General features: G+C 53.7%; 1 protein-coding gene across 4 annotated transcripts; it reads right to left on the minus strand.

The window, feature by feature from the left end:
- Nucleotides 1–128: 128 nt before the first annotated feature.
- LOC134038546 (unconventional myosin-XVIIIb-like) lies at nt 129–24,104 on the minus strand. 4 transcript variants are annotated; one of them, XM_062483981.1, is made up of 44 exons: nt 23,914–24,103; nt 21,896–22,059; nt 20,593–20,736; nt 19,491–19,895; nt 19,252–19,315; nt 18,039–18,151; nt 17,535–17,702; nt 17,086–17,296; nt 16,798–16,940; nt 16,556–16,656; nt 16,375–16,438; nt 16,082–16,226; nt 15,608–15,778; nt 15,204–15,294; nt 14,821–15,013; nt 14,202–14,282; nt 13,814–13,934; nt 13,333–13,480; nt 13,041–13,224; nt 12,720–12,870; nt 12,391–12,500; nt 12,246–12,311; nt 11,850–11,978; nt 11,594–11,737; nt 10,815–10,904; nt 10,604–10,723; nt 10,370–10,475; nt 10,054–10,178; nt 9,630–9,784; nt 9,377–9,500; nt 8,892–9,092; nt 8,319–8,429; nt 8,116–8,220; nt 7,291–7,452; nt 6,679–6,792; nt 6,171–6,287; nt 5,993–6,076; nt 5,646–5,783; nt 5,367–5,552; nt 2,241–2,374; nt 2,100–2,141; nt 1,471–1,647; nt 403–1,343; nt 129–269 (listed from the first exon to the last, which is right to left on the minus strand). In XM_062483981.1, exons 2-43 carry the CDS (start codon nt 21,932–21,934, stop codon nt 404–406), a joined length of 6,417 nt encoding a protein of 2,138 aa, XP_062339965.1. In that variant the 5' UTR covers nt 21,935–22,059; nt 23,914–24,103; the 3' UTR covers nt 129–269; nt 403. The 4 variants fall into 4 exon arrangements, with proteins under 4 accessions (XP_062339965.1, XP_062339963.1, XP_062339966.1 ...); XM_062483979.1 differs by having other exon boundaries at nt 396–1,343; XM_062483982.1 differs by lacking the exon at nt 2,100–2,141 and having other exon boundaries at nt 396–1,343; nt 23,914–24,104.
- Nucleotides 24,105–25,907: the final 1,803 nt, after the last annotated feature.

A 25,907-nucleotide genomic window follows, 5' to 3' on the forward strand; every position in this document is an offset into this window, starting at 1 on the left:
TTTGACCCCCCCTTCTATGTCCTGCTGCGTGCACTGTCAGGAAAATGTTAATGGGGATGAATGAATCCCAAGTACGAGTCGCACACTTGTTTAAATGATTGTTTTATTCATATACAAACAGTGCTCTTAGGCATTTAGTGCGCGAGAAGATCAATCTTCAGTGGCTTGGCTCAGTGTGTGGATGCTAGTACACTTCGTTGGCTCGTAAGAATTTCCTCATCGTGTGGATCCTAGGTCTTGAGTTGTATCCTCAGATCTGTTAATGCAGTCTGAGGGAGAGAAATGGCGTTAGAGGAAATTCGACGGAAGCAAGATTGTATCAGAGGAAAAGCATATCAAGATGTGTCAAGTTAACGGAGTTTGGGTGCGCGTATGAGCATGCGGGCGCGCTTCACCTCTGACCTCAGTCCGTCTCGGTCTTTCTCAGGTATTTCTTCATGACCGAGGCCACGTCCCCCTCGCTGCCCTCGGCCTCCAGCCTCTCCCCCTGTGGCCTCCCGTTCCTACGCCTCGGCCCCCCTCCCTGGGAGCTCTCGTCGGACCCCCCCGAGCTGCTTGAGTCGGAGCCTTTCCTGCTGCGGGAGGGGGGCAGCTCTCCGAAATGGACGCTGAGAGCCCTCCTGCCCCCCCTGAGGGAGCCGACCAGGCTGCTCGTGGACTGGGCCCTCCGGAGAGCTGGCAGGATGTCTAACCCGGCGTCGTCGCGGTTGCTATCCGCCGCGAGGCGGCGGTTCTGGAACACCAAGGGTTCCGAGCCCAGGGAGCCTTCGTCGCCCCCCTCGCCGACGGCGCTCCCCAGCATCCGACGTCTCGCCGGCTGGGGCGAGCGCTGGACGGGCGCGGCGGTCAGGGAGCGGACGGGGTCTTCCATGTCTTCCTCGGGGATGGCGAGGCTCGGGGGGCGTTGGAGCGAGGTCAGGGCGGAGGAGAGGGAGGAGAGGCGGGGGAGGCAGGGGAGGGAAGAGGTGGAGTCAGAGGAGCTGAAGCGGGAGGGTTTGGCCCCGGAGGCCGCGGCGGAGGCCTGGGACTCGCCTAGGGAGCGCATGCTGGCGGCGCGGGGCAGGAGCGGGGAGGGCGGTTTGAGGATCCCGGGGCCTGGCCTGGGCTCCTGGAGGTCCTCGGGACCCAGAGAGAGAGCTGAGGCGCGGCGCCGGAGAGTGGAGGCCCCGGTGGTCTGATAGATGGGCAGGGAGATGGTGCTGCCGCCCCCCTCCCCCGCGTCAGCCCCGGCCCGGCGCTTACGGAGCCCCTCCAGCAGCTCGGAGAGAGCCGAGGACGACGAGGCCCCCCCGGCCCCACCCTCCCCGGCATCGGAGCCGTCCTCATCGGGGTCCACGCAGGACCTAGACATGGGAGGAGGAGGAGGAGACACGAGAGATGGCTTTTTAAACGGAACGAATGGGGACGACCGTAAAATGTGGATTGGACGTGGACCACGGAGGGGGATTACGATGACGGAAACCCCCTTACCGGAAGCTGTAGGTGCTCATGGTGTCTGTGACGGACTGGCGCCCCCCGTGGCTGCTAATGGTACTGCTGCCGTAGGGGGAGCCCCCCCTTCCCGCCCCTCTCGGGACGCCCAGCCAATGACGGATGCCCTCCCCGACATCCTCGGTGCCCAGGGAGCCCACGCTGGACACACTGTCACTGCAGGGAGGGGGCCAAACACACACACACACACGACAGTATCGGTCACGGCTGAAGAATCCAGTACATTCGCTCATGACATGACAATGTGCCAAACGAAGATGAACGATCCGAAACTGGATGGATGGGACCTGTCCTAGATGCCTATGCAGAGTTAGTAGTCATGCACACAGCCAACACCGAACCATAAACAGGATCTCGAGATCCATTGAGACCACACTGCAACAATCGGGGCTAAAGTGTGTCCTGAAGACAGTCGAAGTAACATAACAGATCAGGGTCCATTCTCAGATACGCTAGGACTTGGCTAAGCTAGCGACGAGCTCGTATTTTGTTGTGTCTTTGCATCAGATTGAGGTGAAAGACACCAAGCCAATACAGGCAATGGAGCAGTCCACACACACAGAGACACATCGACGCATCCACACACACACACACGTTGCAGTCCTTACAGGTCTTTCTTTTTACCCAGCGATTCCACAGCGGTTTGAACACTGGATTCAGGGGGAGAGGTCAAAGGTCAGGTCAGTTGCAACGTCAGGCTGCCCCCCGCCCCCCCCAGGCAGTTCCGTGAACCCTGAACCCTGTCATACCTCTCACTGTCGCTCTCGTCACTAGACTCCACCTCCTCCAGGGCGGCCTGTAGATCCACGATGCGACGGATGGATGTCTCCAGATCGGCTTGTAATGTCTGCCTGACTGCAGTCAACTCCTCCACCTGCATCTCCTGCACAACAAGAGAGACGGAACAAGACATGAGAAAGAAAGAGAGACATAGGGAGAAAGAAAGAAAGAAAGAGAGAGAGAGGAAGAAAGAGAGACATAGGCATAGAGAGAGAAAAGGAAAGACAAAGCGAAAGAATGAGAGAGAGGAGGACAGCAAGAGAAACCCGACCATGGGGCCAAATGTACAGTTCATCATTCCCCCGTATCCATAACGACCGAAAGGAGTATCTTTTTCCTCCAAGTAATCGTCTTCATTCCGATCCATATTGCTTCATCAGTCATGTATCGCTCGGCCACCGTCACACCCCTGCATACACATGACCTTGCCTTGCTGCACTGTTTGCATCGGCCAGGGTGATCCGGAGGAAAACGATTCTATATCTACGCTGACACGGACAGGGGAGAGATTTATTAATTCATCTTTTCCCTCTCTGTCTCTTCCTCTCTTTTATCATATGAGCAGACTCTTTCATGAAATCACACACACACCATCATACAAACACAATCATACACACACAAACAAATACACCGACAAGCTACGCTGGCACACCCTTCCGGGCTTCTCAAGGTATTGGCTGTGAGGTTGTGAGTCGGGGGGTGGGGGGGGCAGGGGGGAGGAGGGAGGGAGGGGGGGGGGAAGGGGGAAAGGGAGGGGGGGGGGGAGGGGGGGGGGGAAGGGAGGGCAGGGGTGGTTGTCATAGAGACAAGGGAAGTGGGATGGCGTGTGTGTGTGTGTGTTGTAACCTTGAAGAGACAATGAGGATTAATCAAAGTCACACCGAGAGAAGCATGAACGGAGGAGAGGGGACTACGTGTGAGCGCGGGCGTGCACGTCGGGCCTGCGGGCGTGCACGTGTCGCTTATGGAAAGGTTGTGATTTACATTTACATTTAGTCATTTAGCCGCTTATCAGCTTTGCTGTTATGCGGCAGCGAAAAGGGCATCTGTCTGTTTCCTGTGTTTCATGTTTTTGTCTGGTGGGCCTGTTTGTGTATTCTGAGAGCATTCGGTGACACTGTGTCTAATGTTCATGTTCCGGAGTGTTCTTCGCTTCATCTCAGAGGTCATGCTCGTAGCGACGACTGATCCCCTCCTGAGTGTGAATGTGCAGGTGTGTGTCTGTAGCTGTTTGTGTGTGTATTCATGTGTGTGTGAGAGTGTGTATGAGCATGTGGGTGGGTTTAAGTGTATGTGTCTGTACGTGTGTGTGTGTGTACATGTGTTTGGGTGATCCGTGTCTATATGTGTGTGTGTGTGTCAGGGGCGTCGTCAGACCCTTTTTACTGGGGCACGTGCCCTAGTATAAATCTGATGTGCCCCAGTAAAATCTAAAGTTTGAGTTTTAACAATATACTTTATTAGTCAGTGCATTAATTCCGATTGATAATCCCCCAAAAAATAAACGCAGTATCCCAATCAACGCTTCAAGCAGTTTAACCGAAAACACAAACCGATGCCCGCAGAATTCCTTGTCAGCGCGCTCTTCTGAGCTTGCCAAATAGCCACTGCAGCACGCACACAGAAGTCCAGGTGTCAGACTTGGCACACAAGTCAGAATTAAGGTAGGCTCAGAAAACATTACAAAACTAAAGAAAGTTTCTAAATGATAGGCCTACCGATCATCATATTTTGACTAAAACATTTAAACAATATGACACGAAGCTCAAAAAACAGTATTTGCGCTCAAATGAATGCGAAATAAATGTGCGCGCTCACATTAACTATTGATGCCCCTGCCAAAGCTGCTATCAAACTTGCGTCCCTGAACTGTTGTAAAGTGGGTTAAGCAAGGGAAGTTTCTATAGCCGAGTAGTGTATTGTGTGCAGCAAACTTGGAAGAAAAAAAAGGGATATGAATAGGGGCCTGTGCCCCAGTAGAGCTTTATGTCTAACAACGCCCCTGGTGTGTGTACATGTGGTTGGGTGATCCATGTATGTATGTTCGTTCGTGTGTGTGTACATGTGGTTGGGTGATCCATGTATGTATGTTCGTTCGTGTGTGTGTACATGTGGTTGGTTGTCTGTGTCTATACGTGTGTGTGTGTACATGTGGCTAGGTGTCTGTGTGTATACGTGTGTGTGTGTGTACATGTGGCTGGGTGTCTATGTCTATACGTGTGTGTGTGTGTGTACATGTTGCTGGGTGTCTATGTCTATACGTGTGTGTGTGTGTACATGTGGTTGGGTGTCTGTTTCTACACGTGTGTGTGTGTACATGTGGTTGGGTGATCCATGTATGTACGTTGCGAGGGGTCAGGTGGAATACTGGGTCCGTGGGCACCCTCTCCTGGGAGCTAGGCCCAAGGACACCTCAATTAGATTATTGAGTACCCAGCTGAAATGCATGAACTTGATTGTGCTCTCTTTAAAAGGTCCCGATTAAGTGAAGGAGGGGGGGGGGGGAAGCAGAGAGCGGAGCCAGAATACTCGTGCTGACGGCGGTTGAGGGCCCGCCTGCGGTTTCTCGGATTGACGTTATAATTTTGTTTTGACGTAAACAGTGTTTATTTTACCTTTTTGATATCCCGGTACGGCAGTGTGCCTACTCGTTTTCTGGCTTCCCTGAACCAAAAATACAACCGAAACGTTACTGGCAATTTTCTGTCTCCGCGTCTCATTTTCGCTGTCCTGCACCCGGGGAACGTATTTGGTGACTGAGCTAGCGACTCGTCACGACGTGTGTGTACATGTGGCTAGGGGTCTCTGTCTACACGTGTGTGTGTGTGTACATGTGGCTAGGTGTTTGTGTCTATACGTGTGTGTGTGTACATGTGGTTGGGTGATCCATGTCTACTTGGTGTGTGTGTGTGTGTGTGTACATGTGTCTGGGTGTCTGTGTCTACTTGGTGTGTGTGTGTGTACATGTGCCTGGGTGTCTGTGTCTACTTGGTGTGTGTGTGTGTGTGTACATGTGTCTGGGTGTCTGTGTCTACTTGGTGTGTGTGTGTGTGTGTACATGTGTCTGGGTGTCTGTGTCTATGCGTGTGTGTTACCAGCTCCATGCGCCTGCGGCTGCTGTCCTGCTCCCTCAGAGAGAGCTCCTCCATGTCCAGCCTGGTGTCCTGCAGGCGCTGCTGGTAGTACTGGGAGTTGTCCCTCTCCCTGGCCTCCGTCGTGGCGCTCTGCTCCAGCTCCTCCCCCAGACGCACCACGCTGTCCCTGAGACGCAGCACCAGCATCTGGACACACATACACATTTTTTGTGGTGTTTGATAACGGACGGGGGGGATTGACGTGGAACGAGTCTGACACGCGGTCCGCGCTGTCCTCACCTCAAACCTCTTGACCTGTCCTCTCTGGAACTCCAGCTTGTTCTCCAGGTCGCAGACGCGCGCCTCCTGTTTGCTGACTATGCTGCGCCCCACAGTGGACGACTCCAGGTACTGCAGCCTCGCCACGTTCTGCTGGAGCTGGAGAGGGGAGGGGCGTTGGAGGGATGGAGGGATGGAGGGAGAGGAGAGAGAAGAGAAGAGGTGTACTGCCGACAGATGAGTTGTTCCTACTCCCACCACCGAGGGGCAGCGCTGACAGCTCTTACCTCTTCCTGTCAGCTGACAGCTCTTACCTCTTCCTGTCAGCTGACAGCTCTTACCTCTTCCTGTCAGCTGACAGCTCTTACCTCTTCCTGGATGGTGTGTCTCTGTTTCTTCACGTCTTCCAGTTCGGCCTGCAACTCCCGAATCTGAGAGATGTCACTGGAGGACTGAGAGAGAGAGAGAGAGAGAGAGAGAGCATGATGGGTCACACATGGAACCAGGAAACGCGGCGTTGATGCGCGGAGGTGCGAGCGAGCCCACCTGCGCGATGAGAGCTTTGTGTTTCTTCATGAGCTCGTTGAGGTCTTCCTGGTCCTCCTCCAGCCTCTTCAGCAGGTCCGTCTTCTCGTGCAGGAGCTGGGCCACCTGCTCGTCCACCTGCATAGCCAGGAGAGAGGTTGAACACACACACACACACACACACACACACAGACAGACAGTTGTTAACCCTTGTGTTATCTTCGGGTCATTCTGACCCATCAGTCATTGTGACCCACCGTCGTATTGCGACAAATTTACCGCATACAAAGACAAAGTGAAGCATTTTCTTTTAACAGCTAGGCTGTCTCAGACCCCCCACATTGCAAAGGTTAAAATAAAATTATTTTAATTTGTTTTTGTATTGGGTAAAATTGGGTAAACACAACGATGGTTCGTTATGAACCTTTGGGTCATGTGACCCGAAGGCAGCACGAGGGTTAAGCAGAGAGGGAAGAGACAGAACAGGGGTTGAAAGGCCGGAGGAGGGGACTATGCGGGGAACACTCACCAGGCTCTTGTGCTTGCAGATGTTTTCGAGTTCGATCTGAGCGTTCTCCAGTTCCTGGGACAGGGTCTTCTGGAGGCTCTCCGCCTCCGCTCGCCGCGCCTCGCTCTCCTCCAGCTAGCAGACGGGAGACGGAGAGACGACACGCGCCCTGTTAGCACCGCGCGGGTCGCATGTCGCTCCGCTCGCATAGCATCCAGATGACTGCTATGTGTGAGAGAGTCACCGGTGTTTTGATTGGTGTGTTCTGGTTGGCGTGTGTCTGCATGCGTGCGTGAGTGTGGATATGTCTGTGTGTGTGTTTGTGTGTCTGCATGTGTGCAGGTCTGTGTGTGAGCATGCGTGTGTGTGTGTGTCTGCATGTATGCAGGTCTGTGTGAGCGTGTGTGTCTGCATGTGTGCAGGTCTTTGTGAGCGTGCGTGTGTCTGCATGTGTGCAGGTCTGTGTGTGAGCGTGCGTGTGTCTGCATGTGTGCAGGTCTGTGTGTGAGCGTGCGTGTGTGTGTGTGTCTGCATGTATGCAGGTCTGTGTGAGCGTGTGTGTCTGCATGTGTGCAGGTCTGTGTGTGAGCGTGCGTGTGTCTGCATGTGTGCAGGTCTGCGCGCGCGGGGCACCTGGCAGTGCAGCCGTTCGACCTGCTCCTTGCTGCCTCCGGGCTGGCTGTGTCCGGGGCTGTCCATGGTGGACAGCAGCAGCTGGGCGTCCACCAGCAGGGCGTGGGTCCTCTTCAGGTCTCTCCTCAGCCTCTTCTCCACGTCAAAGTCCCTGTGACCCACCTTCCAGGACACACCGAAAGGAATTAACACCCCATGACGGAGAAACCCGGAAAAACCCCTTCACCCACACTTACAACACGCCCCCCCCCCCCCCCCCCCCCCTCCCGGTGTCTAGGAATATGTTCATTTGTTGTTGTTTGACATGAATCCAGATCAAGATGAAATAGCTCTGACATGAGCTGTGGCTTTGATCTCCATGGCCTGTTAGGTTGTCGTGTGTTTGTCGCGGGTCACGGCGGGATACTTGTGTCCGGCCACGGACGGTTTTGCTGCGTGTTAAAAGGGACACGACAGAGATTGGACATCTGTTGGCGCGGGCGCGGAGCGAGGCTGTGTTGCGCCTGTGACAGCCCCGCAGTCGATTGGACGACTCTGCTCTGTCGCTTGTTTGTAGAAGCGACGCCTCGTGTTCCATCACCTGGAGCATTATAGCGGAAAAAAATCTATACGGGCCTTCTGATTGGATGGAGGCAATCACACACCCACGCACGCACGCACACACACACACAGGCAGCCCAGGGGAAAGTCAATTCCACCACTGTGCTTCAACAGTACTTTAAGCCCCATGAGATTGAGTGTGCTTGTTCCAGCTGTCTGCTGGTGGCTCAGTCCAGATTGTGTGTGTGTGCGTGCGGGCGCGTGTGTGTGTGTCTCTCAGCCTACTTGGTCGCACAGCGTGGCGATGAGGCCCTCCAGGTCGTGCTTCTCGTGGACCACCATCTGCTTCTCCTCGTACTCCTGCTCCAGCTGCATCTCCAGCTGCCTGAGCTGTGGCACACGCGGGGGGGAGAGGAGGGAGGGGGCGGGTGAGAGAGGTGGGGGGGGGGGGGCATGGTCAGGGGGAGGGGGTCGGGGGGGCAACTCACCCTTCTCTGGGAGGACTTGTGCACGTCCTCCAGCTCCTCCTCCTTGTCCTCCAGCTCCTTCAGGTGAATCTGCTTCATCCGCTCCATCTCCATCTCGAAGCGCAGGTGCATCTGTGGGAGGGGGGAGTGGGGTGGGGGGGGGGGGAGGAGGAGGAGGAGGAGGAGGAGGAGGAGGAGGGGGAGGGGGAGGGGGAGGGGGAGGGGGAGGGGGAGGGGGAGGGGGAGGAGGAGGGGGAGGAGGGGGAGGAGGAGGAGGAGGAGGAGGAGGGAGAGGGGGAGGAGGGGGAGGAGGGGAAGGAGGAGGAGGAGGAGGGAGAGGGGGAGGAGGAGGAGGGAGAGGGGGAGGAGGGGGAGGAGGAGGAGGAGGGAGAGGGGGAGGAGGGGGAGGAGGAGGGGGAGGAGGAGGGGATGAATAGACGGAGAGGGAAGGGGCAGAGTTAGGAGGAAGAGGAAAGGAGGGGTTGGTGGAGAGAGAGGGAGAGTGTGTGTGCGCGTGTCCGACGACTGTTCTGGGAGCAGATATCGACAGCCCCGTGGGTCTCTGTGTGTGTGTGTGCGTGAGTGTGTGTGGACCTGCTGCTGCTGCTGGATCTTGGCGTTGAGCTGGGCGACCTCCTCCCCTCTCTGGGTGGTCTGGCCCTCCAGGAGGCGGAGCTGCTTCTTCAGGTCGGGCAGCGAGTCGGAGGCCAGGTCGACGGGCAGGCTGAGGTCCCGGATCTGGGCGCACAGCTCCTCCTTCTGCTGCTGGAGGCGGCCCACCTCCGCCTGGTTGTCCTGCTCACACACACACACACACAGAGAGAGGGAGAGAGGGAGAGAGGGAGAGAGGGAGAGAGAGAAGGGGAGGGAGAGAGAGAGAGAGAGAGAGAGAGAGAGAGAGAGAGAGAGAGAGAGAGAGAGAGAGAGAGAGAGAGAGAGAGAGAGAGAGAGAGAGAGAGAGAGAGAGAGGGGGGAAATTAACTTGTTAAAAAAAACACACACACACGACGGCAAACAAACACACAGGTAGGACGTTTACCAGTGAAATTGGACACACACCCGTGCACCAACGCCCGTACCTGGATAGCGCGGCGCAGGGTGAAAAACTGCGCTGCCAGAGCCGTGTTTTCCTGGATGGCTTTGTCCTTCTGGCCTCTCTCATTGTCTGCTTCTTCCAGAGCCTGCGTCAGTTCACTGTCAAACCTACACACACACACACACACAAGCTTTTCCAATGAAACCTTGAACAGATGATTATGAACCGACAACCGGCTCTGGCCAATCAGCATATTTCTCTCCAGGGTCAAGTGCATGCCGTCGACACACACACACCTCCTCTGTTTGCGGTCGAGCTCGTGAGCGCGGCTCTGCAGGCTGTCGGTGAGAACGCGGGCGTCCTGGAGGTCGGAGGTCACGCGCCGACACTGACGCCTCAGCTCCGTCACGCTCTTCTTGGACTGCTCCAGCTGGACCTGCAGAGAGGACACCTACACACACACACACAAGGAGAGAGATGAGTCACTGTCATAGTCCTTTTGTGCGTCTGTGTGTCTTTCTGTGCATTTAAATGTGTCTGTGTGTCTGTGTGTGTCTGTGTGTGTGTATGTGTCTTTTTGAGTGAGTGAATGAGTGTGTGTGTGTGTCTTTTTGAGTGAGTGTGTGTGTGTCTTTCTGAGTGAGTGAGTGAGTGTGTGTGTTTGTGTCTTTCTGAGTGTGTGTCCGTGTGTGTGCGCGTGTGTGTGTGTGCGCGTGAGACCTTGGTGTCGAGCTGCTGGCGAGCCTGCCTCTCTGACTCCAGCCTCTCCTCGGTCTGTTTCAGACGCCGGCGCACAAACTCCACCTCCGTCTGGCAGCACTCCAGCTGCAGGGCCATCTCGCCACCTGCAGAGGGGGACGGGGAGGAGGACGGAGGCCACGAGGACGGAGGGGACCGAGATGAGAACAGAGGGGGCAAGGGGGACGAGGACGAGGACAGAGATGAAAAGGAAGCGATTTCGACACGCCCAGAAGAAGAAAAACAAACGAGCCGGAGCCCCTTGTTATGTCCGGGGGAAGGACGAGGGGTGCTTCACCTGTCCCCGCCCCTGCCTGGCTCCCTCTGCTCTGGACCTTCTGCTTCTCCTCCTCCACCTGCTTCTCCAACGTCTCCACGGTGACCTTACACTGGTCCAGGCGAGCCTGAGGAGCGGGGGGGGGGAGGGGGGGGGGGGGGGAGGGGGGAGGAGACGGGAGAACGCGTGAGTCGCGAGGCCTTCCGACAGGTCTCTCCGAGGGAGCTCGGCGAGGCAGAGGGCAGAGGCAGATACCTGGAGCTCCTTGTTCTCCCTGGTGAGGCGCAGCCTCTCCGCCCTCTCCACGTCCAGCGCCTGGCAGGCGGCCTCGCCGCGGAAACGCTCGTCGCTCAGCTCCGACGACACCGCCGTCACCTAAACGGCCACACGCGGAAAACGCTTAGCGGGGGGCCGTCCCTGGCTGCGTGTCGGAGCTGTGATAGCGGTTAGCGGGGCGCACACACACCTTGGTCTCCAGGACGTCGGCCGTCTGCCTCAGGTCGTTCCTCTCCTTCTCCGACTTCTCCAGCCGGCGTCTCAGAGCGGATATCTCATCCTGGGGACAAACAGACAGGACAGGGTCGTGACATCATCCCTCTGACGTCATCCTCTTCCCTCTGACATCCTCCTCTTCCCTCTGATGTCATCCTCTTCCCTCTGACGTCATCCTCCTCCCTCTGACATCATCCTCTTCCCTCTGACGTCATCCTCTTCCCTCTGACGTCATCCTCCTCCCTCTGACGTCATCCTCCTCCCTCTGACGTCATCCTCCTCCCTCTGACGTCATCCTCCTCCCTCTGACGTCATCCTCCTCCCTCTGACGTCATCCTCCTCCCTCTGACGTCATCCTCCTCCCTCTGACGTCATCCTCTTCCCTCTGACGTCATCCTCTTCCCTCTGACGTCATCCTCTTCCCTCTGACGTCATCCTCTTCCCTCTGACGTCATCCTCTTCCCTCTGACGTCATCCTCCTCCCTCTGACGTCATCCTCTTCCCTCTCACGTCATCCTCCTCCCTCTGACGTCATCCTCTTCCCTCTGACGTCATCCTCCTCCCTCTGACGTCATCCTCCTCCTCTAGACATCCTCCTCCTCCTGCCATCCTCCTTCTCCCAGTGACATCATCTCCTACTGATGCCTAATCTAATATCCTTTACTGATGCTAATGGGAGGCGTGCGCCTGTGTGCATCTGTGTGAGTGCGTGTGTGTGTCTGTGAGTGTGTATGTGTGTGAGCGTGTGTGTACCTCCTTGGCCCTGAGCCTCTCATCGTCCATGTTGACATCCAGCAGGGGGCGCACTCTGCAGAAGAGTCGCCACCAGCTCCACTTGGCCACGCCTCTCAGGGCGCGGACGTTCCTCTGCACACAGCGCAGTGCCATCTGCTGCACCTGGAGATGACAGGGACACACACACACACACACACCTGTAAGCAAACACAGTCACGCCACTAACATATCCTATGGAAAGTCCCTGGCAGAAGGTCAGGGGGCTGTGGCTCACCTTGAGTTTGCGGTACCTCTGTCTGGCCTGGTGACCCATGCAGGCAGCCTGCAGGTGAATCAGCCAACCGCTGACCAGCTGGTCCCTCAGCTGCTCCAGGTAGCGAAGCACGCCACGTTTCATAAACACCTGGGAGACGGAGGGAGGGAGGGTGAAGACCGCGGGCGGTGGAGGTACCATGGTAACCGTGCAGAGATAGTATGGAGATTGTGCGGAGATAGTATGGAGACATTGCAGAGATAGTATGGAGATATTGCAGAGATAGTATGGAGATATTGCAGAGATAGTATGGAGATATTGCAGAGATAGTATGGAGATATTGTAGAGATAGTATGGAGATATTGCAGAGATAGTATGGAGATATTGCAGAGATAGTATGGATATAGTAGTCCTCACCCTGCTGGCTCCTAGAACTAGACTCTTCTTGTCTACATCCAACTCTACCAGCAGTTCCTCCACAGCCTGGGAGGAACACAACAATTAGAGACACAATCCAATACAATCAGACCACATGGTAGCTACCTGCTCTCCTGTGTCCTACCTTCCTCTCGTCCGGGGTGATGAACACTGATCCGTAGCGCTTCATGACGGGTGGTGACAGAGCCTGGAATCGGCAGCGGAAGTCACTCAGAGTCATGTGTTCTGGGTAGCCTGGAGGAGAGAAGAGTCGCTAGCTGTAGCCTAATTCTCTTTCATATCCCTGGACATGTTTCCACTGCACTACCGCTTTGACTGGCTGTGGCAGAAAGCCAACCTGTGTCACAAACAGTTCTTCCGACGAGGTCAAAAGCTAAGCTAACGCTAACCCGTGTGGTGGCCCGTGCAGAGACGGCGCGCTAATGCTAATGCTAAGGGCTAACGCTAAAGCACCTGTGCGGTAGAGCTGCAAGGCAGGCAGGATCTGCGTGGAGTGCAGCTGGACCCTGAGAGCGGGGACGTCGAACGCTCCGCCCTCCATCTTGGCTTGCACACACTGCAGGAAGACAGGGCTGGCTCTGCGGATCAGGTTCAGCAGAGCGTCCTGTACACGGGCGACAGAGGTTCGCACAGCACGTTGCGTGTCAGAGCGGGTAAGGGAATCGGTGGAGTTTTAGAGATACACAAATGTGTTTGGGTGTTTATTTACTACCTATTGCCTATCCCACAGTCTCAGAGGGAAACATTCATGAGTGTGTATTTGGACAGACTTACGGCTTGTAGCTTGACTGCTATGCAGTGGGAGTGTCTGCGTATGGCGGCCATTCCTCCGCTGAAGGTCTTCCTGATGGTGCCGCTCCTCTGCAGGGAGCGCTGACTCCCCCCCTCCACGCCCCCCAGACCCCGACACAGGGGGGGCACAGAGGCCCTGGGGGCAAACAGAGCCTTCACCACCGTCCTGAGGGGCAGGAAAGAGAGGGGGCGCGGGGTCAGAGAGAGGCACTGGCGACCTTCACACACGCCCGCACACACACACACGCCCGCACACACACGCGCCGGGACGTACACGGAGGAGTTCTGCAGCAGTGAGATGGCGTTGAGGGCGGACGGGTTGTTCTGGATCAGGCCGAACCATCCTGTGAGGTCGTAGCGGACCGGGTCAGACCCCATCAAGTGGCTCACCTCGCACTGGAGAGGCTGCTCACACTGCCGCACTGAGGAGGAGGAGGAGGAGAGGAGGAGGGGAGGGGCGGAGGAGGAGGAGACGAAAGGAGGAAGAGGAGAGGAGGAGAAGGAGAGGAGGAGATGATGAAGAGAAAAGGAGGAGGGGAGCAGGATAGGAGGTGAATGAGAGGAGGAGGAGGAGAAGAAGGAAGGAAGGAAGGAAGAAGAGGAGAATTAGGATTCGCTTCAGATAGCTTCACCTAGATAACACTCAACATTAACAACGCACGACTGAAAAAGACATAAAAACAAACACTAACAAATCAAGCGTGAAACACATCCCGTAGTCCACACCCGCGTACTACCGTCACCCACTCTCTCACCAGTGTCGCTGTAGTACCGGCAGACCCTCTCCAGTACGGTGTTCTCACTGGAGCCTGGGGTCACCATCTCCTCATCCAGGACCCACAGCAACCCTCTGGGGTCTCCATCTGCTGCCCGCACCTAACACACACACACATATGTATACACACACGCGGGCACACAAGTACACACCACAAACACACGTACACACCACACATACACACACACAGATAACGACACAGATAGCACACGTATCTCCCGTCAGTCTCAAACTCTGGTTAGCTACATAATGACATTGAAAATTGTGTCCAACTGTCTGTTTGCATGTCAGATAATGGTGTGTGAGGAGAGAAGGGGAGTCCAGGGGGTGTGGGGAGGGAGGGAGGGAGGGAGAAGAGGTGTGTGTACCTGTAGAGCAGGTTGGTCGATGGAGGACACCACCTCGGCAGGGCTGCTTTCTGGACACTCAAAGTCCACAGGTACTCTCTCCTGAAGAACGAATCACATCACACACCACAACACACCACAACACAACACACCACAACACACACCATCCACCACACACCACACACAACACACCACGCACAACTAGTCAGACCACAAGTAGCCGACAACCAATCACATAGCCTCCTCAACCTCAATGTGACTCAGTTCATCTTATTTACGGACCCTGCCTGGGCTCTGTGTGTGGTGTCCTACCTGTGTGTATCGCTCCAGAGTGTGTGTGTGTGTGTGTGTGATAGTGCTCTGTGTGTGGTGTCCTACCTGTGTGTATCGCTCCAGAGTGTGTGTGAAGGTGTGTGTGGCAGTGCTCTGTGTGTGGTGTCCTACCTGTGTGTATTGCTCCAGAGTGTGTGTGAAGGTGTGTGTGGCAGTGCTCTGTGTGTGGTGTCCTACCTGTGTGTATCGCTCCAGAGTGTGTGTGAAGGTGTGTGTGGCAGTGCTCTGTGTGTGGTGTCCTACCTGTGTGTATCGCTCCAGAGTGTGTGTGTGTGTGTGTGATAGTGCTCTGTGTGTGGTGTCCTACCTGTGTGTATCGCTCCAGAGTGTGTGTGAAGGTGTGTGTGTGGTAGTGCTCTAGCAGCCTCTCCTGGAGGTAGTTGTGGCAGAGTTCGGCCCAGCCCGCCGCCCGCTCCTCTCTGGTGTGGCGGGGGTTGCGGAGGCCGGGTGTGTCCACCACCATCACGGAGGCCAGGGTCAGGTGCTGGGAACTCAGAGCCCTGCAACACACACACACACGTGTTAGACTGTGTGTGTGTAAGCCTGCGTATGTTTGTGTGTGTATTATCGAGCAAGTACTGTCTGTGGGAGCGTATGTGAGTTCGGGACGGTTCACAGAAATGGTTCAAGTCTTTGTTCGACTGTAGAAATGACTGGGCGTGTAGGTGTGTGCGTAGCAGGGGCGTTTACCTGTTGACGAGCGACACGACAGCAGTGAAGAGTTCCTCGTAGAGCCCGGCGGCCATGCCCTCGACACACTGAGAGGCGCTCAGTCGAGGACCTGTGGGGGGAACATTCACTCGAGTGAACCTCAACCTATACCTTCACGTGGGTATATACGTGGGTCAGGTGGCTGAGCGGTTAGGGAAGCGGGCTAGTAATCTGAAGGTTGCCAGTTCGATTCCCGGACGAGCCAAATGACGTTGTGTCCTTGGGCAAGGCACTTCACCCTACTTGCCTTGGGGGAGAATGTCCCTGTACTTACTGTAAGTCGCTCTGTATAAGAGTGTCTGCTAAATGTAAATATGTGTGTGTTGGTGTGTGCAGGTGTGTGTTTGTGTGTAGGCGTGGGTGCGTGTGTGCGTGCGTCTCACCGTCCTCTGACTCGGCCTGAGCGTGCCTCTCGCGGCCCCCGCCCGTGGCTCTCTGCAGCAGCTGCCTCAGGTGGTGTTTGAACACGGCCGTTTGGAGCTCCTCCCCCTCGCAGCCCAGCACGCAGCTGGCCGTCTGCGCGCTGTCGAAGCTCACAAACTGCCTCCTGCCCACTGGGGGAAGGGATGGAGGGCGGGGGGGGGGAAAGGGTGAGGGGGGGGGGTAAGTCGTCAGCGAGAGAGAGAGAGAGAGAGAGAGAGAGAGAGAGAGAGAGACAGACAGAGAGAGAGGGAGAGGGAGAGGGAGAGGGAGGGAGGGAGACAGAGGGAGAGAGAGCAAGACAGAGCAACAGAGAAAGATAGAACTAGAGAGAGAGAGAGAAACAGAGATAGAGGGAGCAGGGAGAATCTTTGGAGCCGCCGGTTGGGAGAGGAAAAAGCAAGAAGCACCAGAAGAAGAAGGAACCAAAGTGTCACCTTTACACGCCCCCGCGACCCCGAGGTGATATATTCCAGCCAGAACATGCCAAATCGCTCTCTGCTCGTCCGCGGTGAAGCCAAGCGTTTCCATGGCAGCCAGCAGCTTGGTGAAGGCCACAGAGGCACGCTGTTTTTCCTCCACCTGATAAAGGGAGAGAAGAGAGGGGAAAGAAGGGAGAAGGGGGGGAATGCGGTGGAGAGAATGCATATTATTTTCGTAGGAAAGCTCCAAAACAACACATGGAACATCAGAGCAGAGAAACTCCGCATAGTCTCCATGTCCTGATTACCTTGGTTGGCGTGACGATCCCAAAGGAGTTAACCTCAGGTAACTGGTGCAGCTGCAACTCTGTCCTGTCAGGAGGAAACAGGATATGATGTCAAGTATAGTCTCACACTTCCGGTTCACGGCCTTCCCGCCCGTGTCTCCACGGCTCTAGTGTCGTGCGCTGCCCGTGTTCAGAAGAGTACCTCATCTCCGTATTAAGTCCAGCCAGCATCTGAGAGAAAACCAGGAAGTTGCTCTCTCCTTCTGGCTTCTGACACACTCTCCATTTCTCCAACATCATGGTCTGGAGGAGAGAGAGGGGGAGGAGAGCAGAGGATGTAGGCAGAGGAAGAGGACAAAGAGATGATTCTTTTGAACAGCACGTGTAGCAGGTGCAGCAGTAGTGTGCGGGTGGATGCGTGTGTGTGCGTTGGTGTGTGTGTACCTGCAGGTGTCCCGCGGCAGCCAGCCCGGCGTGGTTGAAGTCCAGGGAGAACACCATGGCGAAGCGAGAGGACGCGTCGCTGTGCTGCGAGCTCACGCACCCGAAAGACCTCAACACCGTGAACATGGCCTGCACTCTCTCCACTGTGACACACAGACACACACACACAGACACACACACACACACACACACACGGAGGGTTAAGAATACAGATAAGAACGTAACGTCATGTCATGTAAATAAGGTCCTCCTCCTCTCCCACACTCCTACTGGTACACTGATACCGACCGCTGATGTTGGTCCCGGCCGTGCCAGCCTGTTTGAGGAGGGCGTGTGTGAACGACTGGCACGCCGTGGTCTTCCCCGTGCCGCTGCGTCCCACCGCGCACACACTCTGGTCCTTCCTCCTGCCCACCATGGAGACGTACACACGCTTGACCAGAGCGGTCAGGGCCGGGGGGGCGTCCCACACCGACTCCCCCCTCCGAGACTTGGGGGTCTGGGGGGGAGAGACAGAGGGTGGCAAGGGGGGGGGGGGAGTGTGGGACGTTGGGGGGGGGGGTGGTGGGATGGGGGTGAGGGGGATAGCTGTTTACAAGTAAGCGTACATTATGGCGTGGTTTGCTGACAATCGTATTGTTTACATGTGTGCCTGGCTGTGTGTATTTGTGTGTTCATGTGGCGAGCGCTCTTATCCCAAGCAACGTCCGAGTCTGTGTGTGTGTGTGTGTGTTGACCTTGCTGTTGGGGTGCTGAGGCGGCCACAGGTTTAACAGGTTGGGCCCTGCGTGGGTGAGAGGCAGCCTGGCTTTGGCTCGGCTGGTTAGGGCGTGCAGCAGCCCGCACTCGTTCACGCTCTGGAGCTCACTGAGGTCCTCACACAAATCCAGCTCAGCGGGGTTACACTGGGGGTGAGAGAGAGACAGAGAGACACAGAGAGAGAGAGCGAGAGAGAGAGAGAGACACACAGTGAGAGAGGATAGAGAGAGAGAGAGGGATGAAGGTGAGAGAGAGAGAGAGAGACAGAGAGAGAGGATAGAGAGAGAGAGGGATGAGGGTGAGAGAGCGACACAGAGAAAGAGAGAGAGACAGGGCCGAGGGTGAGAGAGAGAGAGAGAGATGAGGGTGAGAGAGATGGAGAGAGGGAGACTGTTAGAAATCCTCCGAGAAAGACGGAAAGTGAAAAAAAACACTCTCCAGTGTTTGGTGTAGAACGTCATTAAGTACAGGGAAGGAAGTACCTTCTCGATATCATACTCAGAGACGTCATGCAGCGTTCCGTCTGTCTGCAGCCTGACTCTCACTCGGCCTGCTGGGAGATCAGGAGTGCCCTCGTCTGGTTTCAGCTGAGTGGCTGGAACACAACACACACCAATAGGAGAGCAGCTCAAATGAAATCCACAAATAGCATCATCTCTCAGTGGTCACATCCTGCATCATATTCCACCATAATTCCATTTGAATTCAGCCTGATCATGTTCCTGGATGCTGCTGTAGAGTGTATTGTTATGTGGCCCGTGTAGGTACAGACTCTCTACTGTATAAACAGATGTTCTGCGCGGCGAAAAGGGATTTGTAGGGGTTTATATGCTAGGATAATAATCTCGTATACACATCTGGGATTCTATGATCCTGTTCTGGACTATGTGTGGAGCCATGTGAGTGTGTGTTTGTGTGTGTTTGTGTAGTATAACACATATAATAATGATTCCCTGATCCCCTGGTAAGGGGTGCAGGGCTTGGGTCAGGGGTTGTGTGGGCATATGAAGGTTTGATGGGATTACTGCTGAGAGGGTCTGGACAGAGGCTGGAGGAAAAGGAGATTACCACACGGGGGGGGGGGGGGGTGGAGGGGAAAGGGTTGACATGGAGACAGAGAGAGGGGGGTAAGAGAATGAGAGGGAGTAGGAGGGAAGAGAGAGAGAGTAAGGGAAAGAAAATTGGAAAAAGTGAGAAATTGATTCAAACACAGTGTGTGTAAGAGGTAGAGAGGTAGAGAGAGAGGTAGAGAGAGAGAGAGAGAGAGAGAGAGTGAGAGAGAGAGAGAGAGAGAGAGAGAGAGAGAGAGAGAGAGAGAGAGAGAGAGAGAGAGAGAGAGAGAGAGAGAGCGGGAGAGAGAGAGAGAGAGAGAGAGAGAGAGAGAGAGAGAGAGAGAGAGAGAGAGAGCGGGAGAGAGAGAGAGAGAGAGAGAGAGAGATGCTGCTTTCCACATGTGGGCAGACCAGTAGACGTCAGTGTGACAGGATAACCGGGGCTTCTACTGGTGAGGACCAGGAAGCAGCAGTCAGCCTATTCATAACATGGAACCCTAACCCCCATCCTACACAAACAGGCTCCTCAAAACACCCACAGTGGATACACCAAACTAAAAATCTCACATCGAAGCAATCACTGTGCACGTGTGTGCGCGTGTGTGTGAGTGTGTTTGTCTGTGTGTGTTTGTGTGTGTCTTACCAAGGTTAAAACCATCCTTCTGGATGTACCACACTGTTCCAACTTCGTACCATACATCTCTCACCTGTGAGACAGATCAAGGGTCATGAGGGGACAAAGGAAAGATGCTCTGTTTAAAGAATCTATATTCTATCATTACCATCATCTGCGCGAGACAGAAAGAGAGAGCGTCAGAGAATGTGTGTGTAACAGCAGGTGTGCTGCTAGCATGCCCGCACGGCGTCGCATGACATGCGCACCTCTATCTTCTCATGTTCCGTCATGGTGGTCTCTGCCGGTCTCCCCTCAGGTTCCTGTCTCTCCTCTCTCACTTCCTCTTCTCTCTCCTCTCTCACTTCCTTCTGCTCTCTCTTTCCCCCCTCCTCGGGGGTCCTCGTCGCCTTCGACACCTTCTCTTCCCTCTCTTCCTGTACGTGTTCTGATGTCACTTCCGGTTTCACTCCCTTGACCGGCGACGGGCTCTTGACCTCCGGTGAAAGGTGTCGCCTCGGCGATGAGGTCTTGAGCTCCGATTGGGCGGGGTGGCGACCCCGCTCGCCGTTGACTGTTTTTTCGGCTCGCAGAGACATTTCCGCCTCCAGGATTGGTGGAGTCTGGTCTGGGAGGAGGAACTGCTGGACTAGATCGTCACTCAGCTTACTGGGCTGCAGAGGAGAAAATACACACCAGGAAATGAAACGAGCAAAAATGACTGAGCAGTGAAACCCACTGACAGACACTATGTCAGCCATCTCAAACTGCCGGCACGCGGGCCCCTTCCGGCCCCCCTCCCTACGGCCTGCTACATGATGCCGAAAATATGATATAAAATTATAATATAATAATTTAAAAAGAAATATACGACGTATGTGAAACTACTAGTAAAAAAATTTGTATTCCGCAGACCGGAAGTGGCCCGCGGGCCGTCCGTTTGAGATCCCCGCAAAAAGCGAAAGTACAAACCTACGTACATATAAGTTTTCGAGTTGTATACAAATATGTGAATACTAACAAAATCAGTGAACGTCCAGTTGTGTTGAAAAAGATAAATACAATGAAAACGTACTGAGCTCTCATGTAATCATTTAAAATGTGATCTAACTAAACTCTTTTCCCCACATGGGATAAACCAGCTACTAAGTTCTGTTCTTTTTCTTCAGAATGTACAATCCCTCCCTCTTCACCTCCTCTCTCACATTCTCTCTCCCCCTCCCTCTTCACCTCCTCTCTCACATTCTCTCTCCCCCTCCCTCTTCACCTCCTCTCTCACATTCTCTCTCCCCCTCCCTCTTCACCTCCTCTCTCACATTCTCTCCCCCTCTCCGCCTCCCCCTCTCTCCGTCCCCTCTCCATCTTTCTTACTGCCTTCTCTTCTTTGGCTTCCGGTTCCTTCAGTTTGGTCTCCTTCTCGGTCTCTCTGACCAGCTGCCTGAGGAAGCCCCCGGGTACGGCCGTGACGGGCGGGGGGGGAACGGCGGCCGCCACCGGCTTCTTCTCCTCCTTGATCTGTAGACGGACGGAGGGATGGAGAGAATGATGTGTGTGGAGGGAAAGGGGATTTCCTGTGTCTTTTTGTCATTCGCTAACCCCTAGAACTCTCGCTAATCAATGGAACTCGTCACTGGATACTAGTTAGCGTGTTCTTGTGCGAGTTTGCTATTGATAAGAGTAGATTGGGTATATTTGTCAGGTTGAATGGATGTTCAGGGTCAGGAGAAAGTACTGGATTTAACCTGTAATTTCTTTTGAATGATGGGTACCACGTACATGGAAAATGTCATGTGTGGCTGTGCAAGGTCTTCGCAACCTTGTCAACATGCAATTTCAAGGCCGTAGTCTATCTCGGGCATACACAAACACACTCACCCACAGACAGACATCAGTTTCTTGTGCTCATTCGTGAGATATCCTAATGTTTAGTGTTTCTCTACAAGCAACTGCCTGGTATCAACATCATCATTTAAAAAAGTTCTGATTGGACAATAGAAGTAAAAAAATGGAGGAGAGAGCTGATTGGTCAGTAGAGAGCCCAGTGTGCCCGGGGTCAGGGGAGGAGAGTTAGCCCAGGGAGATCATCTGCTCTTATTAGGGGGAGAATGATAAAGGTCAGTCGAACCGTTCTGCTAACCTGCCATCTCTCTCTCTCTCTCTCTCTCTCTCTCTCTCTCTCTATGTCTCTTTCTCCCTCCCTCTCTCTCTTTTTCTCCTCGCTCTCTCGCTCTCGCTCTTTCCTCTCTCTCCCATTAAAATTATGAGACTCTCCAGTCAGCACATTCCCCCACCAGTACCACTGGGTAACTACAACCCACAGTCTCTCTGGAGATGTGAGTGGTCACAGACAGTGTACAAAACACACAACAACAGGACACGATGGAAAGCATAGTACATAGTGTATTGTAGACAGTTGACCACAGCATGCAGGACTTGGTGAACACTTCCATTCACAAGTACACATTCTGGACACACACTGTACACATTGATCAGGACTGTTCTCACTAACACACAATCAGTGACACATGCAGAGCGATCCTTCCGGAAAACACGACAATTCCAACTTCCAACCATTCTAGAATGGTTGGAAGTTCCCCCCCCCCCCCCCCCCCCGACCTCGGAACCTTCGAGAAAACACACAACGTCATGCGGCATGCGACATCTCTGCACCTCCCTTCTGCTCCCAGAGCTTTAAGCGTGAAGACAGCGCCATGGGTGACCGTTGCTAGGGGGAGGAGGGTGTCGGGATGAGTGGTGAACAGAGGTCAGCCAGGTGTGATGTCAGAGCGTTGGGGGGGAGGGGGGGGGGGCGCGTGGAGGGGAAGACAGAAACACGGTGTGAAACCTGGAGGATGGAGAATGACAGAGAGAAACAAAGACAAGCAGAGAGAGGGAGGGAGGGAGGGAAGGAAGGGAGTGAAAAACAGACATGAGGAGGACAGCACAGATGGACGTCCTGAATCTCGTGGTGGGTTTGTTTTGTTCATGACGAGCTCGGACGGAGCAGATGTCCCCGACCGGATCCCGTTACAGCCCCGCTCAGGTCTACACTGTCAATTAGAGGGATTTTGCAAGACACAGTGGATGCAATCCTTCACCGAGTATCGGATCTCTCGTGCGCCGTAAATATACACACAACAACACACACACAACCACAACCACACACACGAAAAGCCACCGCGAATTGTAACCTCAATTTCTCAAAGGTTGTCAACTCAGAAGTCCCAAACGGCATCATACCATAGAAAAATAATCAGGTTCTTTCATAACAAGTTTAGCCGGGACAAAGTAATCAGTGCGGTTCCCACGAGCCTCATTTGAAACAGCCCCTTCTCCATCAACCCCCATTTCCCAGACACACACGCAAGTAAAACCTTTTCCTGGCTAACGCAAACCCAAGAGGCCATTTAGTGCTTCTACGAACCAAACCGTGACCGAACAACAGACACAGTCAGAACCCTCCAAAACTGACCTGCACCGGTACGACAACAGTCAGACGAGCACAAGAATCGAAGCCGCAGTCAAACCCCTTTCTCTAGCTTAAACACTAAGAAACCTGTGTCGTGTTCAGGTATTGTAATTTAGAATAAACGCCACGTCGCCAGAGACTCTGCATGTACGTTTCTACGATACCCGTATATTAGAGAGTCGAAGAAGTGATGGTGGCTAAGCCTGCACACTTTTCTTTCTGTTGCCTGTAAGGTGAGTGTTAGAAAGTCAGCACATGCGTGGACCTGTCTCCTTTGACGTGACAGTCAACACCAGAACAGCCGGTTGTGTCCTTTTGTCCTCATCATCATCATCATCATCATCATCATCATCCCATAACAGGCGAGGCATCAGACACAAAACCTGGACACTATGATCACGCGCAACATCTCTCTCCCTGCTTCACGCGCGTACATCAATAAACACGCACCCAACGCCATCGCCCTGACCACCGGTCCCATGACGACAAGTGCATCTCACACCACCAGGGTCTCCAGCGCCCCCCACCACCCCGCTCTCGTGTTTCATCCCGCTTCAGACTCTCCCCTCTGCCGACAGCATGCCTCCTCGTGGCGGCTCTCACGGCGGGGGGGGGGGGGGGGTCGGAGGGCGGTGGGGAAAGGTTTGATGCCAGGTTGAGGTGTCTCGAACGTCGGTGGCTCGCACACACAGACGAAACGCACGGAGGTAACCGCGGGGTCTCTAGGGTAAACAGCCCCCTAGCTGGTCAAGCTGTGAGTCAAGATCCGAGAATGTGGGCCTGTCATACTGCTGAATAACAGGTCATCTCTCTGGGATGATGATGGTGATGACAATCTGCTAAAGGACATTTAGTCCTTTAGCGGACGCTCTTATCCAGAGCGACCATATTGTTCTGTCTTGTGACGAAAGCAGCCCTGACCCTGACACACAGACAGACAAAACCACATCACTGGTCCTGAGCCAGTTGTCTTCACAAATTGGACACAACCCAAGCCCACCCTTTGTCTCTCTTCTGTTTGGGACCGTGTGTGACTTGGGGCTAATGTCAAATCCCACTCGTAGCTACTGTGTCCAGGCCTGGACGCTACTGGCTGCCCTGACCTGGCTTTCCCAGCCAGCGGGTCGTGCGGCTATAAATAAAGTCATGAGAACCAACTTTCTCTCATTCTCTCTCTCTCTTTCCGCTCCGAAATCGCACCCACCCACACAAGACCACCATAGCCTACCTTAGACTGGCCGCCAATGGAAGGTAGACAATCCCAAGTGACCGTTTTAATTCCAATCCTTCAAAGCTAAGCTACAGTCTCACTGTCACTCTGACACACACACACCGGGGAGAAACAGTCTGAGTGAGGCACGCAGCGAGGGAAGTCAGAAAATAGAGTGACATAGACAGCCACCTCGCTCTCTCTAACACACACACACACACACACACACAAACACACACACAGAGATAAGCAAGGCAGCTGGTTTGACAGACGATTCCTCTATAAATATCCTGCAACAGGGGGAGGTGGCAAGGGATACTACCCTGTTTGGAGAACTGGCTGCTTGCAACTCACCGAGGGAGACTGCAGGGAGATAGAGATGGGGGTCAGAGGAAATGGAAGAGATATGAACAAAATCTCCAAGTCAGTGAATGATTACGCTCGCGAAAGTCGTTTTTCAGAGGTCGTTAAGACTTGAGCGACAGGAAAAGGGTTGTGTGCGGTTGCGTGGAGGGGGATGTCTGTGGCAGGCACACGTTTGGTCGTACACACACCAGTCCATGACAACAGTTGGAAAAGGCTCTCCTGTGGGACTGGCTTTCTGAGCCACCAATCAGATGTCACTCTGCCTTGATTGACAGCTGCAGCTGCGAGACAGGGAGGGGAGTCCTGCTGGAGGGTTTATAGCACTGGATGTGTTGTACCCAACCCCCAAACCTAGGCCCAGCAGGAACGAACAATCTTCTAACTCTTTCTCTTTGACGTAAACATGGGTCCAACGTCACGGATTCACAGGTCAAAACTAAGCAGATCCAATCAGTGATGATCTCATAGGAGGAAACAGTAACATTTATTTCATTAGCGTGAACAGGTCCACATTCTCATCTGAGTGCTGCCGCCGCATGGAGAATAAAAACGTGGTCACGGCTGGAGTTTGATTGGAAATGGTTGTAGACTACTCTGTCCTTATCACAACCTGCTGGATTCGAAACCCAGAGAGATTTATCTCACTTGATCATGCAGTGGAAATGATTTCGCTATTTCATTAAGGGTTTCCGAAATGTTGCTCGTGCATTCTCCGAAGACTCCCACCTCTCCGAGAAGCCCTTAACCCTTGTCAGAGGGTGACCAGGCCAATGACAGACGCCTCACACAAAGCAACACGAAAAAATGATTTTTATTTCTGAACTGTTTTTATAAGCAGTCCAACACTTACGTTCCTAACTGTCCTGAAAACAAAAATAAAATCATTGAAATAAAAATAAATTTAATAACAATAATCATTGAATAATATTATCAATAATATTCATCATCATCATAACCTTATTGGTAATAACCCAAAGCCAGTAGTATTTGCGTTTGTATGTGGCACATGAAAAAAGAGTATTTCTGATGGGTGTGGACCAGAGGATTTCTACAGCGAGATCTCGGGGAGGGTGAGCTCGTAGACAGGGGGCGCTAGTTCCCCAAACACACAATAAATATGAAAGAGAGCAAAAAATCTGGTATTCAAACAAAAATAATCATCTGTAACTCGCAGGTACAATATCTAAAGTCTTCATGTGCAAGATCTGAGCTGAAATCTTCACCACAAACAGTTTTACACACATCAAGACCCAGAACCTCCCCCAAACAATTAATTATTTTTGTTTCTACATTAAAATCATTTAAATAAACCTAGAGCATTTGTCATTTCATATACACATATATTTATATATACTTTTTGTTAGTTTGTTTTTTCCTATATGCCATCCTTTTTCATTGTCTCGTGTCAAGCAAGTGTTGTGTGCAGAGAACGTGTGTATGACAAAAACATCACTTAATAAACATACAAAGCGATTATGCTGCACGCAGACATGCGTGCGTGCGCACACACACACCCACACACAACATACAGACACTGTGGAATAAATCTACCATCATTAGCAAGCACAGAGCCGGGTGATGTTCCGGGGTGCAAAGGCCCTCGAGTACTTGCAGCCAACACACAACTCGTGCCCCGCTGCA

Source organism: Osmerus eperlanus, chromosome 18, assembly GCF_963692335.1.
Source record: "Osmerus eperlanus chromosome 18, fOsmEpe2.1, whole genome shotgun sequence".
NCBI lineage: Eukaryota > Metazoa > Chordata > Actinopteri > Osmeriformes > Osmeridae > Osmerus > Osmerus eperlanus.